This window comes from Miniopterus schreibersii (genome assembly GCF_964146895.1).
Source record: "Miniopterus schreibersii genome assembly, chromosome: 17".
In the NCBI taxonomy this organism is placed as follows: Eukaryota; Metazoa; Chordata; class Mammalia; order Chiroptera; family Miniopteridae; genus Miniopterus; species Miniopterus schreibersii.
In genome coordinates, this window is record NC_138117.1 from 38,744,169 (window position 1) to 38,758,645 (window position 14,477).

The 14,477-nt window shown below is 49.9% G+C and overlaps 1 protein-coding gene across 1 annotated transcript in view; it reads left to right on the forward strand.

Moving 5' to 3' along the window:
* TG (thyroglobulin) overlaps positions 1-8,686 on the forward strand; it is a gene marked incomplete at its 5' end in the record, with an annotated part of 199,630 nt that extends 190,944 nt beyond the window's left edge. Inside the window, 3 exons of the mRNA XM_081116502.1 lie at positions 5,790-5,924; positions 7,349-7,539; positions 8,462-8,686. Coding sequence (XP_080972628.1) covers positions 5,790-5,924; positions 7,349-7,539; positions 8,462-8,580 — 445 coding nt within the window. The 3' untranslated portion in view covers positions 8,581-8,686. The remainder of the gene's footprint in view (positions 1-5,789; positions 5,925-7,348; positions 7,540-8,461) is intronic.
* Between the last annotated feature and the right edge of the window lie 5,791 nt (positions 8,687-14,477).

The window sequence follows — 14,477 nt, forward strand, 5'->3', positions numbered from 1 at the left end:
AAAATATATGTGTGTGCCTTACGTGTCCAGCCATCTGTCTCATGCCTCCATTTCTGTAAGCATATATTAGCTTTCCTGGCATCACTAGAGAACAAAACACAATAAATTACCACTTTCTCACTGACTGTGGTTAATGAATCACAGACTAGTGTGGCTCTGTGACGGCTCACCTGTGTTATAGATGGGATTTTTGTCCCTGAAATTGAGGGACAAACTCTGGTAAGAAAGACTTGATTGATTTTGAATGGAGGGTGGGGTGGGCTAGGGCTCTCGAGATTAAAAATCTACCCAGGCTCCATGTAGGAGGTTGCACTGCTCTTTAATTCTGGAAGAAGTGGCTCAATACAGTGGAACACATTTTTTGAGGTTAATTTCATCTCTTTCACTTATGAGTTCTCTTCATTTGAGCAGGTTCCTGTACCTTGATTTCCTTACCTATAAAATGGGTATAGTTACACCTGCTTCACAGTGTGAAGACTCAAGTCAATGGGCAGTAAACGCCTGGCATGTTGTAGCTGTTCAATATTGGTTATTTTCCCTTTAGGAAAAATGTTTCTGAGAATTAAAAAACCCCACAAAACTTAAAATGACTAAAGAAGCAGTAATGTTCCATCTTCATAAGTTGTCCCAACCCTGGAAAACAAAGTCATAAATTCTAGACTGAAGATATTTTGTACACCACATTCTAGACAGTTCTGTGCATTCCAGGGGCTTTTAACATTTCAGATTCAAAACAGTATCTTTCTAGTTGACTGTCTTGGTGAGTTTGTTGGAATTAGCAAACCAAAGAAAATATTAAGTGGCTGGATTCTTGAACTGGGTCCATTGGTCTAGCTACATCCTGTGTGATTAACAAGATTATTTCCCAGTAAAGATGGAAGTAAGTCATTTTCTGAAGCTGACCACTCCAATTTTGTGATATGGAAAAGCCTATGGTGTACACCCTCTCCAACACCAATTCAGTAAATATTTACCTACTGCCTTCTCTGCCCCAGATCCTCTTCTAGCTCCTAGAGATGGAGCAGCCCATAAGCCTCTTGGAACTAGCACAATAAGCAGGGAATGGGGCTGATGAGTGTCTGCAGATAGGGTGCAAAGAAAAGACAACCCACACATAAACAGGCAGAGTAAATTCAAATAACTGCTCTGGAAGGAGAAAAGGAAAAGGTTTGGCATGTTGGAGGGTAAAGGAGGGGGCCAGAAGCTGGAGTCTATTGAAGAGAAGGAAAGTAAAGTGGTTGGAGATTCACGGGGGAAAAAGACAGGATCTTGAAGCTCACATAGGAGTTTGTAAACAATGGCAGGCAAAAAGGTAGTATTTTATTTGAGTATGGTGAAAAAGCACTGGAGATTTTTAAGAAGCCATGTTATATAGAATGCCCATTGGTCTTTTCTTACCCATTCAAAACCTAGCTCTCTGAAAGCCAAGGTTTTGTGTGTTTTTTAATAGAATGTAGAATAGAAACCCTGTTTTCCCATGCAATGATCAGTTAGTTAATCAGAAAATCCAATTAAAATGGAGACTCCTAGGAAATGATTAAGATAGGTACACCACAAATATTTCATTTGAGCTGGGCGTGGCCAGTTGCCTTCGTTTGGGCTCAGGGTCAAAGGCTTGAGCAGGTACTGCTGTTTGGAGCTCTCCCTGTGAACTTCACAACACAACAGTGCGTGCTCTCTCACTGCACACAGTGCGTGCGCTGTGGCTGCCCGTATGACTTTCTTGGAAGTGGGGCATCCACATGCTGTGTGATTAAGTTCCATAATTACAATAACAAACGCAAGGGGCATAAACAGGTTCGAGACAAACACGGTCGGCTCTGGGTAAACACGAACTTCCTGGCGGGAGTGATGCCTCGGGCCAGGGCCGGGAGAGGTCGGCCTTTCTGAGCAGCAGCCCCTAGGCGCAGTGGAGGGAGGGAGGGCGCAGGTGAGCCCAGCGAGTCCACTGGAAGCTTCCCCGGCACTGCCAGCCACTGTCACCCAGCTGTGCCGGGCGTTAGGGACTTATGGAAACATTGCAAGTGTGTCACTTGGCTCCAGGGGTGGCATTATTCTTCTCCATAAATTGGGGAGCTCATTTTTTAAAGAACTGCGTGGCGCATGCTTTGGTAGAACAGAAGCCATTTGTCTGTTACTCGTGGGCGAACTTGAACTTTGCATTAGATGTGCCCGGAGAAGCACAGTAACGGGCTTCTATGCGCGAGTCACTTACCAGCGCCTCAGCCCTCAAAATAAAAGCCTGGGAAGCAGGAGGAGTTTCATGCTCTTCCTTCCCTAATTTCCTCTGGAGGAAGTTATCTAGAGATGCCAGCTACAGATAAGAAGGGGAGTGTTTTATGGGGATGAGGTCAATGAACTTCCTCCTGCAGACAGAACAACAGGGAAAGAAGTCTCTGGAACAACAGGCTCTGAAATCAGTGCAACCAGATGGGCTGGAGCGAGGGGCCTTTCTGCAGCAGAAGCCTCTTGAACCCATTATCGTGAGAAGAACCACCTTCGTCATGCACTTAAGATCCTACCCACTCTCCCCCCTGGCCTCAAGGGGAGCCCAGCTCACCCCACCTTCCCAGCTCCAGTCATTGTGTTGGCATGGCCAAGGTCAAGGTCACGTGCATTCCTTTGGTGACATCATCTCAGTCACTGTGCTGCCTAATTAGCCCCCAGTGCCCATGAATGAGGGTCCCTCATGCTGGAAGCAGAGCTCCAGCCAGGAGCTGGCACAGGGAATAGTCTCTGAAGTGTGGCTTCTGGCCTTGGCTTGCTACAGTGCAGGCGGAACCTCCCTGTGCGTCCACATCAGCACCGTTTAAGGCAGGTGGGATGGCTGAAAGGTCAGGTAGGGGGACATCGTGTGGAAAGAACCAGCCTCTGTCTTTCCTGGACACCTGCAGCGACCCTGTGACCTGTTACTTCTGATCTTTGTTTTCCCTTTGCTCCAGGAATGGTCCTAAAAGAAAGGGAGCTTGCAAATGGTCTGCTTAGAAACGTCGATGTGCCCTGTCCCCTTTCAGAGGAGGCTCTCAATTCCTCCAGCCTCAGTTCTCACACCTTTCACAGAACCGGAGCGTAATTTTATGGTTCTAAAACTTTGGGTTTTCCTGGACCAGGACACATTCCCATTTCACTTTGCAGCGTGATGCACTTCTCCATGCAATACACGAGGCCAGAGTGTTGGGGACTCAGTTACCTGTCGTAGCAGCTCCCCTTGCTGCCACCCACCACCCGCCCAATCACACCTCCCTGTCCCCTTTTCCATACAAAGCACAGAACCTACTCCACGCCATCACACGCGATCACACGCACCGAGTCTCTGCCCAAAACACGCCCCCTTCACCCACGGGCTAAACCCCACTCCTCTTCCAAGCCTGAGTCAACTGTGGTTTCCTCTCTGACTTTCCACAAGTCCTCTCCATTTCCTCACCTGAAACAAGGGTATCACTTTTTCTCTCCTCCAATGGCACTTTGTAAGTATTTCCATCCTTTGATATCTCTCTCTCTATCTCTCTACCTGTCATACAGGTCACGGCATTTTATTTTTTAATGTTGACTTCTTTGCATTCCCTTTAAACTGTGAGCCCCATGCCAGCCTGGCTGACTTACCCCTTTTTTTATCCCCGGCACCTATTCAGAGCACGACACAGTAAGCATTCGGCAAGGGTGGCTTGAGTGCGGTCTTGTCCTGACATCCTGTTTTGCCACTGTCCTCACTGAACTATATTCACATCCTGAGACCGAACACACACAGTCATCCCTCAAGCTGTGTGGCTGTCAGTCCTTCCCATAGTCTGGCCCAATGTCAGGTTACCAGCATCAGCAACTCCTCCCTGGGAGTCAATCTGTAAGTTTGAAAGGGAATCCATTCACCCTCTCTCCTCGGGCATTTGATGACACCACGTGAGAGGCTGAGTAGGGATGATCTGACCCATTTTACAAATTCAAAGCCCAAGGCTCAGAGTCAGTGGTGGAAGTGGGGTTTGACCCAAGCCCACTCAGCCTGAGCACGAAGCTTCCCCAGGCCCCAGGCCCACATGTGACAGGAGAATATCCAGACCTGGCCTGAGCCCAGAACAAGTCACTGTCACATTTGGGAGAATTTGACTGAAGTATTATGACCACAAACAACAAATGACAACTAAAAGCTAAATGAAACCAGCAGGACTGTACACTATGTGACTGCCGTGGGTTTCTGTGTCTAGCAGCGGTCGAACCCAGCACAGAGCACAGAAGCCAAAGCAATGCGCACAGACCGTCTGCCCCAGGCTTCAAACACGCAGCTATCGGGTTTCTCCCTTTACCTTGCCAAGCCCTGGTGTGTTCTTTCCCGTCTCCTGCTGATGCTGCGTCCAGATCCCCCTTCTTCCTCCAGAGGATCCTAGGACTCTCAGCCGGGGCGCTGACTCACTGAAGGCTTGGTGCTCCCGTCCCAAATGCCTACATCCGAGGTTCCCACTGTCGGCCCCTCCTCCAGATGCCTGCCTTAAACTGCTCAAAATAACTCCAGCATCCTGATAAAGATCAGCCCTGCTAAGGAAAAAACAAAGCAGAAGTCCTCACACACAACAGGCCCTCAGATTAAACACATCGGATGGGCTGGAATGCCAGGCCTTGCCCCGAAGCAGGGCTCTGGAGCCTGCTGGGGTCACAGGCGGCGATGGGCTGGCGCCGGCCGACGCCAGCTCACAAGAACCAGTGTGCATGTCTTGTTCCAACTCCGTGTTTGGCAGGAGTATTTACACCATGGAAACTGGCAAATGCTACAGTGGAGGACTTCTCACCACACTCTGCAAAGCCAGGTGTTAAACAGTCACCTGCACACCGTTGGCACAGACCTTCTTGAGAATGTGATGAGAGCTATGGCATCTCTCCCGAGAGAGGCTCATATAGTTTCACACCATTTCACACAGAATATCAGGGAACTCGTGGTCTTCTGAAGCCCTATAATAGAACCCCCAGGATAAAGAACTCCCCCATTCTTAAGCTTTCAGGTGTTTCTCACAGGGAAAATGGAAACATAAATGGACCTGTGAGCCAGAAACTGGGCCAGAGATTTAAAATATTTTATTGCAAAAGGTCATCCAATGTCTGGAAGCATGATTGTGCCACCATTTTATAGATGAGCACTCAGTGTCCCTATCTATAGGGACCAGAGAGTTATGTATCTTGTCCAAGATTTCACAGATCCTAAGCAATTGAGCTTGGATTTGAACCGAGGACTCTGACCTTGAAAGTTTGTCTCTGTTCATCTGGAAGGCAGCTTTCTTTGGGAGACACAGTAGACAAGCTCTTATGGTAGGCAGAATAGCAACCCTTCAAAGTGCCCACGTCCTAATCCCCCAAACCTGTGACTATGTTACCTTACATGGCAAAGGGACTTGAGATAGGAGACTGTCCGGGATAATCCAGGTGGCCTAATCTAATGACATGGGTCTTTCAAAGCAGAAGAGGGGGGCAGAGGGAAATGCGGGAGAGATAGGCGTGCACAGGACTTGACTCACTGTTGCTGGCTCTGGGAATAGAGGAAGGGGGCTGTGGATAGTGGCTGCTAGGTGCTAAGAATGGCCTTTAGTTTATAGCCAATAGATATGCCACAGATCTGCCCCAAGGGGCACATGGACACAAGGTCCAGCCAAATCTCAAGTAAACAAAGCACTAAGTAGGAACCCTAAATGTAAAGAGAGAAAAGTCTTCATTTGGGAAGGAATGCTGGTTTGGGGCTCATTTCGTGTTTCCAGCAATTTATTTTTCCTTTAATTTTTGCTTCTGCTTATCTCCGTGTGTTTCCTCAGCCTGGACTTGCTGACCGATGTCCAGTATGCCTTTGGGCTGCCCTTGCACCCTGCCTACGAGGGCCAGTTTACCCAGGAGGAGAAAAGCACGTCCCTGAAAGTCCTGCAGTACTTTTCCAACTTCATCCGCTCGGGGTGAGTGGACCACGTGCCTAATGCAGTCACTGTGTGCTCCAGCCCACCCCAAACACAGAGGCCACGTCTCGCCTGATGGACTCGCCCTCTCCTCCCTAGATGGTGCAGTCACCTGCCACTGGTCTCCCTGTCTCAGTCTCCCCTCTCCGGCCAGAACCCCCTTTATGTAGATTAATCTGGGTGAAGAAACGTTTCAGTCAGACACCCTCTTGTTGACCACATCTGATGGCCCTGGATCAGGGCTTCTCCACCTCAGTACAGTTGACCCTGGGGCTGGACCATCCTGGGCACTGTAGGCTGTTTAGTAGCACCTCTGGCCTCCGCCTCACCCCATCCCAGGTGTGAGAACTCCAGGTATCTCAGACGTTGCCAAATGTCCTCTGGAAGGCAAAGTCACCTCAAGTTGAGGACCACTATGCTGGACTATCAAATTAAGTGAAAATGCTCAAGACCTGCCAATATCTACCTCTAGCCTCCCCATATACCTCTATTCCAGCCCAATTGGTATACTGGCCCCACTGTTCCCACCTCCCACGTTGCCTCCTGCTGTTCCTTCCCCTGTAGTTTACCCGTCTCCCTTTATCCCCTTGCCACACACGCATTGGTCACCTAGCACACACTAGGTCCCCGGGAAAGATAAAAGGTAAAAAAGTCACAGTTCAATTGTAGGCCACTGACAGTCTGAAACATAAAATCCAACCGTAATTAAAAGCAGGACAAACAGACCTTTTTTTGTGGGGGTTAAGTAGAAAGGTTTCTTTTCACTTGGAGTTTGAAAATGTCTCGCTGAGGAGGCGGCCCTGCAGCGGGGCCTCAGAGGATGAACAGGGCACTGAGGGAGACCGAGGGCAGAGGGCGCCCGCGGCAGGAGGGCGCGAGAGCGAAGGCGGGTAAGAAGCACGCCTGGTTCGGTGAATGTCGGGAGGTCAGGCTTGCGTGGGGGGCATGCTGGGAGAGGGGCCTGGGCGGCAAGTCTGAGAAGGAGCCTGTATCCGAGACGATGTGACATCCCCTTTCCACAGAAAGCTGACCTGTAGGTGCAGACCAGCGTGCCTGGCTCTGTGCTCCCCCTCCCACCCAGGCCGTGGGCAAGCACAGGCATCCCAGAGACTGGCTGTGGTGTCCAAAAAGAGGACACCAGGACATAACGGGGCACGGTGGCCTCCTGAGCGTTCAGAAACCCAGGAGGGCAGTGCCAGTGCCGCTGGGTCATGAACTCACGTCTTTTTCTTCTAGAAATTGTCTAAGAGCGTGAGTCAGGGGCCTCCACTCCTTAAGCATTTGCGATGCAGCAGTTAAACCCTGCTCTGATGCCTACAGATGGGTGAGCTGGTCCTCGGAGACCAGGGGCAAGTGGAAGTGGTCTCAAGCGATGAAGGGAAAGACAAGTTTCCTTCATGGACGTTTCCTTCTCATTTTCCCAGAAATCCCAACTACCCTCATGAGTTCTCAAGGAAAGTGCCTGAATTTGCAGTCCCCTGGCCTGACTTTGTCCCTGGTGCTGACGGAGAGAACTACAAGGAGTTCAGTGCCCTGCTCCCCAATCGACGGGGCCTGAAAAAGGCCGACTGCTCATTCTGGTCCAAGTACATCCGGTCCCTGAAGGCACCTGCAGGTAAGGGAGCTTGGAGCCGGTGGGGCAGGTGGAGGGAGGGCAGGGAGTTGATCTTCAGCATCTCCTGTGTGCGCTGTGCGTCCTGGAGCCAACTGGGTCATTGGGATGCCATCAGCACAGCTCTCGCTCATGAGGAGCTCGCAGTCTGGGGGACTCCTCTTTGCCAAAGGCCTCTTGTTCTGATGGGGGCAGGAGGTGGAGGTGAGAGAGAGAGAACACTGTGTGAGGAGGCTGGAAGGGCTGTGGGACAGTTGAGGGGGGAGAGAAGGTAGGACCTTGAACCTCATTCTCGCTGCCCTTGTAGGGCTGGGAAAACGCCTTGGAGAGGGAGTTCTAGCGGGGGGGGGGGGGGGTAGGCATTCTACCTCTTCCTGCTGAAATGGACTTCCTGTCAAAGAGAACTTCCTATCAAAGAGGAGTTAAGGAGAGAAAAGGAACCATGATAAGGGCACCAGGAATATTGAGATAAATGCAATGCTCTTAAGAAGCTTCTGGGAGTGAGGGAGGGAGTGACATAACCCAGTGAATGTTCTTCAGCTTTCCTGGTGCATGCTGGGAGTCTGCACCAGAGCTAGGGTTGGGGAAGGCTTTACTGGGGAGGTAGTGCTGGGGCTCAGTTTTTCAGAATGACAGGAGGTCTTCATGGGGAGACCGATAAGAGTGGAGCATTCAGCAGGGAGGTGACCTTGTCCAACATATTTTAGACTCTCACCTCTGCTTTTACCTTCTAAGACCAAGAGGCCCTTAGACTCCTTTTATACCCTTTGCATATCCCTACTGCCAGGTGAACTGAAAATGCCCCTCTGTAGGGAATAGTAGGGAATGCCCATCAGAGACTGCTGTCTCTTCTGGTCAAAAAGAATGAGACGAGGGAGGAGAAGCCCTAATCAGGATTGAACCAGCCTTGCCCCTCATGTTTCAGATGAAGTCAAGGATGAGCTGTCAGCAGCAAATGAAGAGGATGACCAGCCGGCTGGCTCTGGCCTGAGAGAAGACCTCCTGGGCCTCCCAGATCCAGGCCCCAAGAGCTACAGCAAGTGACCCCTGAGACTTCTGCCCACCTTGCCAAACCCACCCCAGGCTGCCACCCTGGACACCTTATTCTCTAAAACAGCCACTAGCTTTCAATAAAGTGACTATATGCAGTAAAACATTAGTGACTGTGATTTGTTAATTCAAGACTGCCCTTGGGAGATCCCAAGGTATGACTTAATAATCTTCTAATCTTAAATGTCTAACTGAGTTCTGAAACTCAGGCTGCTGTTTCCATACATCAAATATTTACATAGCATCTTCTGTGTGCCAGGCTCTGTGTTGGGGAGTCAAGAACCCTGCCCTCCAGAAGTAGAGGAGAGCAGGTAAATAGATGTGACAGAGGATATAAGCATCCATCAAGGGCAGGCCCCAGAGTTCTACCTTCATGTTAAAAAGGATTCTCTTGTGAAGGTTCTAGAAAGAGGGTAGGAGTCCAGCTAGGCTGGTGCAATATTCTAAGCAAAAGACAATGAGGTTTGAATCAAGGCAGAGAGGGTAGAAATGCAGGAGGAGCATATTCAAGAACCATTTAGGAAGTAGAATTGACAGGACTCGATTGAATGTGAAGAGGCTGGTGCAAGGAGATAGAATTATGACCTTGGCTTTCAGTCTATTTGGGTTTCCCCATAAGCAACTGATTTTATAATTCACACTCCTAAGGGACACATTCATGAAGGCAAATCTCCTGTTTACAGCTGTCTCTCTGTCTTTCTTAATCACACACACACACACCCAAGAAAAAGCAGATGGAGCTGATTGTCTGTCATTTACATGGCATATCATGAGATGTGTTTACACATATCATCTTATTTGAACATAGACCAAACTCAGGGATGATTAGTATGCCGGGACTGTCACCCCATTTTGCAGGTATGGAAGGTAAAGCTCAGAAAGGTTTAGGGTGTGTCTGATTCACACAGGAAGGAGGTAGTGAATCAAAGTTCAACTTGGGTTTTCTGATTTCTGTTTCCTTGCACTTCCTGGACTTCGAATAGGTCTAGATGCATGTTGTGTGTTCTTCAAAACCTAGTGGTGGCACTGAAAACCCTAGGTAACCTCTAACTTACATTATAGTCTCTATCAGTTAGGATGGGAACCCAAGCACCCAACTAAAGTGCCTTAACTAAAAGATAATCCTAGAGGTGGTTGGTCCTAGGACTGAGCAATGGTTCAGTTATGTCATCAAGGGTCCAGGCTCTTTCCAGCCCTCCTATTTACTGTCTTCAGCACCTCAATGACATCTCACGTCACTAATGCAATATGGCTGCCACAGCTCCAGACATCATTTCCCCCCCTGACAGCATCCCGTGATGGAAGCAAGCAGGGAAGGGTGCAAAGGGCCTTCCTTTCAAGTGTCTCTTTCTTTTCTTGGAGGAAAATCTTTCTCAGAAATTACCAGTAGAATTTCCTTTACATCTCATAAATTTGTGTCCCCACTTTTAGGGAATGGGCTTACGGTGATTGGATTAGACCAGTACAATTTAATCAACTGAGAGGGAAAGTAGCTGGGATTACATTGGTGGGTCCAATGTAATCACAAGGGTCCTTAAACTTAGAAAAAGGAGACAGAAGAGCCGACCAAGGAGATGACAGCGGGGGAAGGATGTGGCCCACTTTGCTGGGTTGGCTTTTTTTGGTGTTTTATTTTTTGCTGCTGGTTTTAAAGATGGAGGAAGGAGCCAAGAGCCCAGGAATGTGAGTGGCCTCTAAAAGCTGGACAAGGCAAGGGCATGAATTCCTCCCTAAAACCTCTAGAAAGGAATGCACGGGGCTGACACCCTGATTGTAGCCCTCTAGATTCATGTTGGATTTCTGATCTACAGAACCATAAACTAATAAATTTGTGTTGCTTTAAGCCCATTTGTAAATTATTAAAGCATCCATTGAAAACTAACACATCCTTTTACCTGTTTAGAGGTATATTTTATCTTGCCCTTGGATAAAACCCCAGGCAGAACTCATTATTTCCCTGATCATGAAAAGTCCACTCCAGTCCAACATCAAAACCCCAAATCCACCATCATTAACCCTGAAAATGTGTCATTCGCTGGTTGGGTGGGGGATGGACTGATGCTGGTGGATCCAGTTTGGCCACCGGCTCTTGTGAGCTCTGCACATTGGGTTGAGCACAGGATGCCACCTGGTATTTGTTCTCAGCCTTTGAAAAATCAGAAAACAACCTGTTATAACATCCTGTTGTAAGAATAATGTCTGCTTTGCAGATTCACCCTGCTGATGGAGAGTGCTCACCAACATGAACAGAAAACTATAAAGTGCTGTTCAAAAACCCTTATAATTCACTGTCAACTTGGGGTCCACCTGTGAGAAGGTAGGAATGGGAAATAGAAGAGACCTGAAGGCCAGGCCACATGGCCTCTGCCCTGGACCAGCTTTCAAGAAAGTATGGCCAGAGAGACAACATGCAGCAGTCAGAATGTTTGAGCTGGAGGACACCTGGGCCCGCATCATGATGATGAGGCGGAGAACACGGAGAAGGGCTCACCTGGGGTCCCCAGCTGGCCCTGTCATCAGAGCTGCTGTCAGGACTCTGGGCCACCTCCCCTCTCTGGTGTTCTTGTTCCTGCATCAAGGAGATTCCCCTGAAGTCCGTATCCCTTTCCAGGTGGGATGGGCTGCCTCGTGTGGGGGGGCAACCTTGAAGATGTCAGAAACTCTTCCCCCACTCTGCAAAGGGCAGGAAGGCCATAGTTCCCCCAGGGTCAAGACAAGGGTCACCAAAGTGTCAGGAGGTGAAAAGGGCAGCACCTCAATCAGAGTGAGCTTCAGGATCAGTAGGGAAGGAATTGAGAAATTAAGTGATGACTGTTCTGAGTACAGTCAGTGGTCTGAGTCAGCTTCCTCCTGAGCTGGAAGCAACCGAGGGGCCAGAAAGGTAAGGCAAGTGACTTTCTCAAAGGGAAGTTGTAACACAAGCCTGTAAGGTTCTCTGCCTGCCAAGGCCCCAAACAGAGGCGGCAGAGTGTCAGGGGCTCAGGGACGCCTCAGTCCCCCCCTGGAGCTGGGGAGGCAAGGACAGTTTCTTCCAGACCATCCAAGGCCACCAGGCAGCGGTCCCAAGACAGGTCTGAAAGCCTGAAAGTCACCTGAGAAGCTTGTGGGAAATCAGATTTCTGTTCCCCAAATTCTGAGAATAAATGGGTCTAAGATGGGGCTCATAAATCTATATTTTCAAATGAACAAGACTTAAGGAATGACCTCCTGTGGTTCCCTGTCTGCCACCACCCTGGGCCTCTGCGGAGTCTGAATATTTTCTCTATGTGAGACTAACCAACTTTGCGCCCTTGATTTCCTGCTGAGATAAGAATTCTGCTCACCTAATGCCACCAGCCTCTCCTCACATACCTCCAAAAGCTGGATAGCAGCACAGTTGACTTCTTTTGGTTACTTTTATAACCCTAAAGGACATATTTTTCTTATTGCATCAATTTCCCAGCTGCTACCTAGACGACGCGTGTATCTGCACCCTCTCACCGCCTGTCTGTTCTTTGTTTTTCCTTCCTCCCTCCCACGCTCTCAGGTTCCCTTTGTCCTGTGACCTCGCTCTGTCCCCAGGGTAACTCCGACCACTGAAACCCAGTGCACTCCCCTGACCACGTTAGGCTTCTGGTATGTTGTTCCAGGCCCAGCAGTGCGATCCCGCTTCCCATTCTCATGTCCCTGACACGACCCTGCGTCTAAGACCAAATGGATTCTCTTTATTGTAGTTCATCAGTTGCTTAAAATTGTGATACATTTTAGGCTATAATATTATGGTGGAGCTTCTTGTTTTATCCAGCATTTATAATAGCTTCCTCCTACTCCTTCCTCTCTCCCCCCCTCCCCTCCTCCTCCCTCCTTCCCCCCTTCTCCTCTCTCTCTCTCTTCTCCCTCTTTCTCCCTTGGACTCTGTGCTTTTCTCATATCTTCAAGGAATGTGTGTGCTTCTGCATCACCCTTAGTGGCTCTCAGCCAGGTTTAGGTATCACCGCCTTAAAGGAAGCAAATAGATGAGTTTTCCAGCCGGACAGGAGTTGGAGTTCTGACTCAGCAGCTCCCCAACTGAATGACCCAGAACAAACCCCTCCACCGGTCTGGGCAGTAGAGGCTTCAGGAACCAGAAGAGGGTACCCAAGTCAGAGCAGAGAATGTTCTCCAGAAAGGTGAATCTAGGCGGAGTCAAAGGACGAATGAAATAAGCCTGGCCTAGAAAGCTCAGGCGTGTGGGGTGATGCTCTAGGGCCCCCCATGAGCAAAGGCCCAGCTTGTTCCCAGGCAGCGTGCAGGAGACGGAAGGCGGGACACCGGTGAGCTTCCACAGGCTCCGGAGCAGCCTCGGCCCTGCCCAGGCTGTCCCGGCTGCTGGGGGAGCTGCGGGTCCCTTCTGAGGTCCTTGCTCATGAGACCCTCATCCTCCCAGGACTCCTGGGACCATGCCCATCTTCCTTTCTTCCGATGGCTCTGCCACCACCCAACCAGGTACTCAGATTCCGGCCCCCAGAGAAAAGTGGAGGAGTCTAGCACTGTGGCCCTGCATTCCTGTCCTGATTGTGTCTGAGTCAATGTTCTAGGCCTTTTCAAGATCAAAAAATGAGTGACAGTCATAGTAGGGAAACGGACAAGTAAGGGGAGCTGAACAATGAACACGGGGCTGTGACCACCATTCTGGCTCCACCAAAGTGCTGCCCGGCCTGGGGTGTGGTCGGCTTTGGAAGGGGGCATGGGGCCCAATGTTTGTCCAAGGCCTTTGCCGCTCCTTTTCTAAGATAACCCTGGGATTCTTTGTTTCCTTATATTTCAAGTGGAGCTCTGTGGGTCTCCCCTCCCTCTGAAAGGACCACAGTCTCCGCTTGCCCTTGTCCAGCTGTCCTCCAACATCTTGAGTCCAGTTGTGAGCCAGGCCAGAGGTGGGGTGATGAGAGAGAAGGGGCGCTCTGATCCCCCTCATGAGAAGATAACATCTGCCTGTCTGACTGATAAGGTGGAGCCAGCGATGGAAGCGCTGGGGGAAGGATGTTCTGGGTAGAAAAGCAGCAAACAAGGACACCTAAGGAGAAGTCATCTCCCACCCTCCCCACTCTCACAGCAGAGAGAAGACCCAGGAGCCCAAGGTCTTTCCCATGAGGTGGAAAGGCCACGGGACCTCAGACAGCAGCCTGGGCGTCTGGATCAAAGCGGCCCCAGAGAAGGGCAACCCAGCACGGGCACGCCAACTCTTGGCCTCAAGTTCCATTCCTTCCTCCTTCCGGTGCCCTTCCTGACCATGACCTCGGCCAGGCCTTCTGGCCTTTCTGGAGCTCGGTGTGTTTAACTGCAGAGCAGGACGGGAGTCACCGACTGCACATTGTAGGAACACGGGAGGTCCCGCCCTCAAAGGCCCTGCTGCTCCCGGTGCCCTGGCGGGAGGAGCCCGCGGTGAGTCGGCAGAGGGCGCGCCTGCCTTTGAGCCCACACTCTGCCCCTGGCCAGCTCAAGTTCCTCAATCTCTCCAAACACCGAGCACCGAGCACCAAGCACCGGGCACCGCCTGAGTTAGTGATAAAATGCCTCCTACGCTCTGGAGGGCATGGTGAAGAGTAAATAAATTAACATACATCCCCTGCCATCTGGGACACGGCAACAGCTCTGGAGGCGACTGTCATAATTAAGACCACTATTCATAACTGGAGGCAAATGTTTCTTATGATGGGTGCTTTTTGATTTAGATTTTTCTGCAGTTTTGCCAAGGCCTTTCTCACTTTGTTCACATCATGTATTAAGCACCTAATTTGCTCCTGGTTCTCTATAAGACTACAGTCTGAACACTGAAGCCCACAGTTCATTTCCCTTTGAAGGATGATCTATGAGTTCACTCAGTCATGGTCATCAAAAAGAGGAAGGAGTGCACCTGGACAGCCAAGAACATG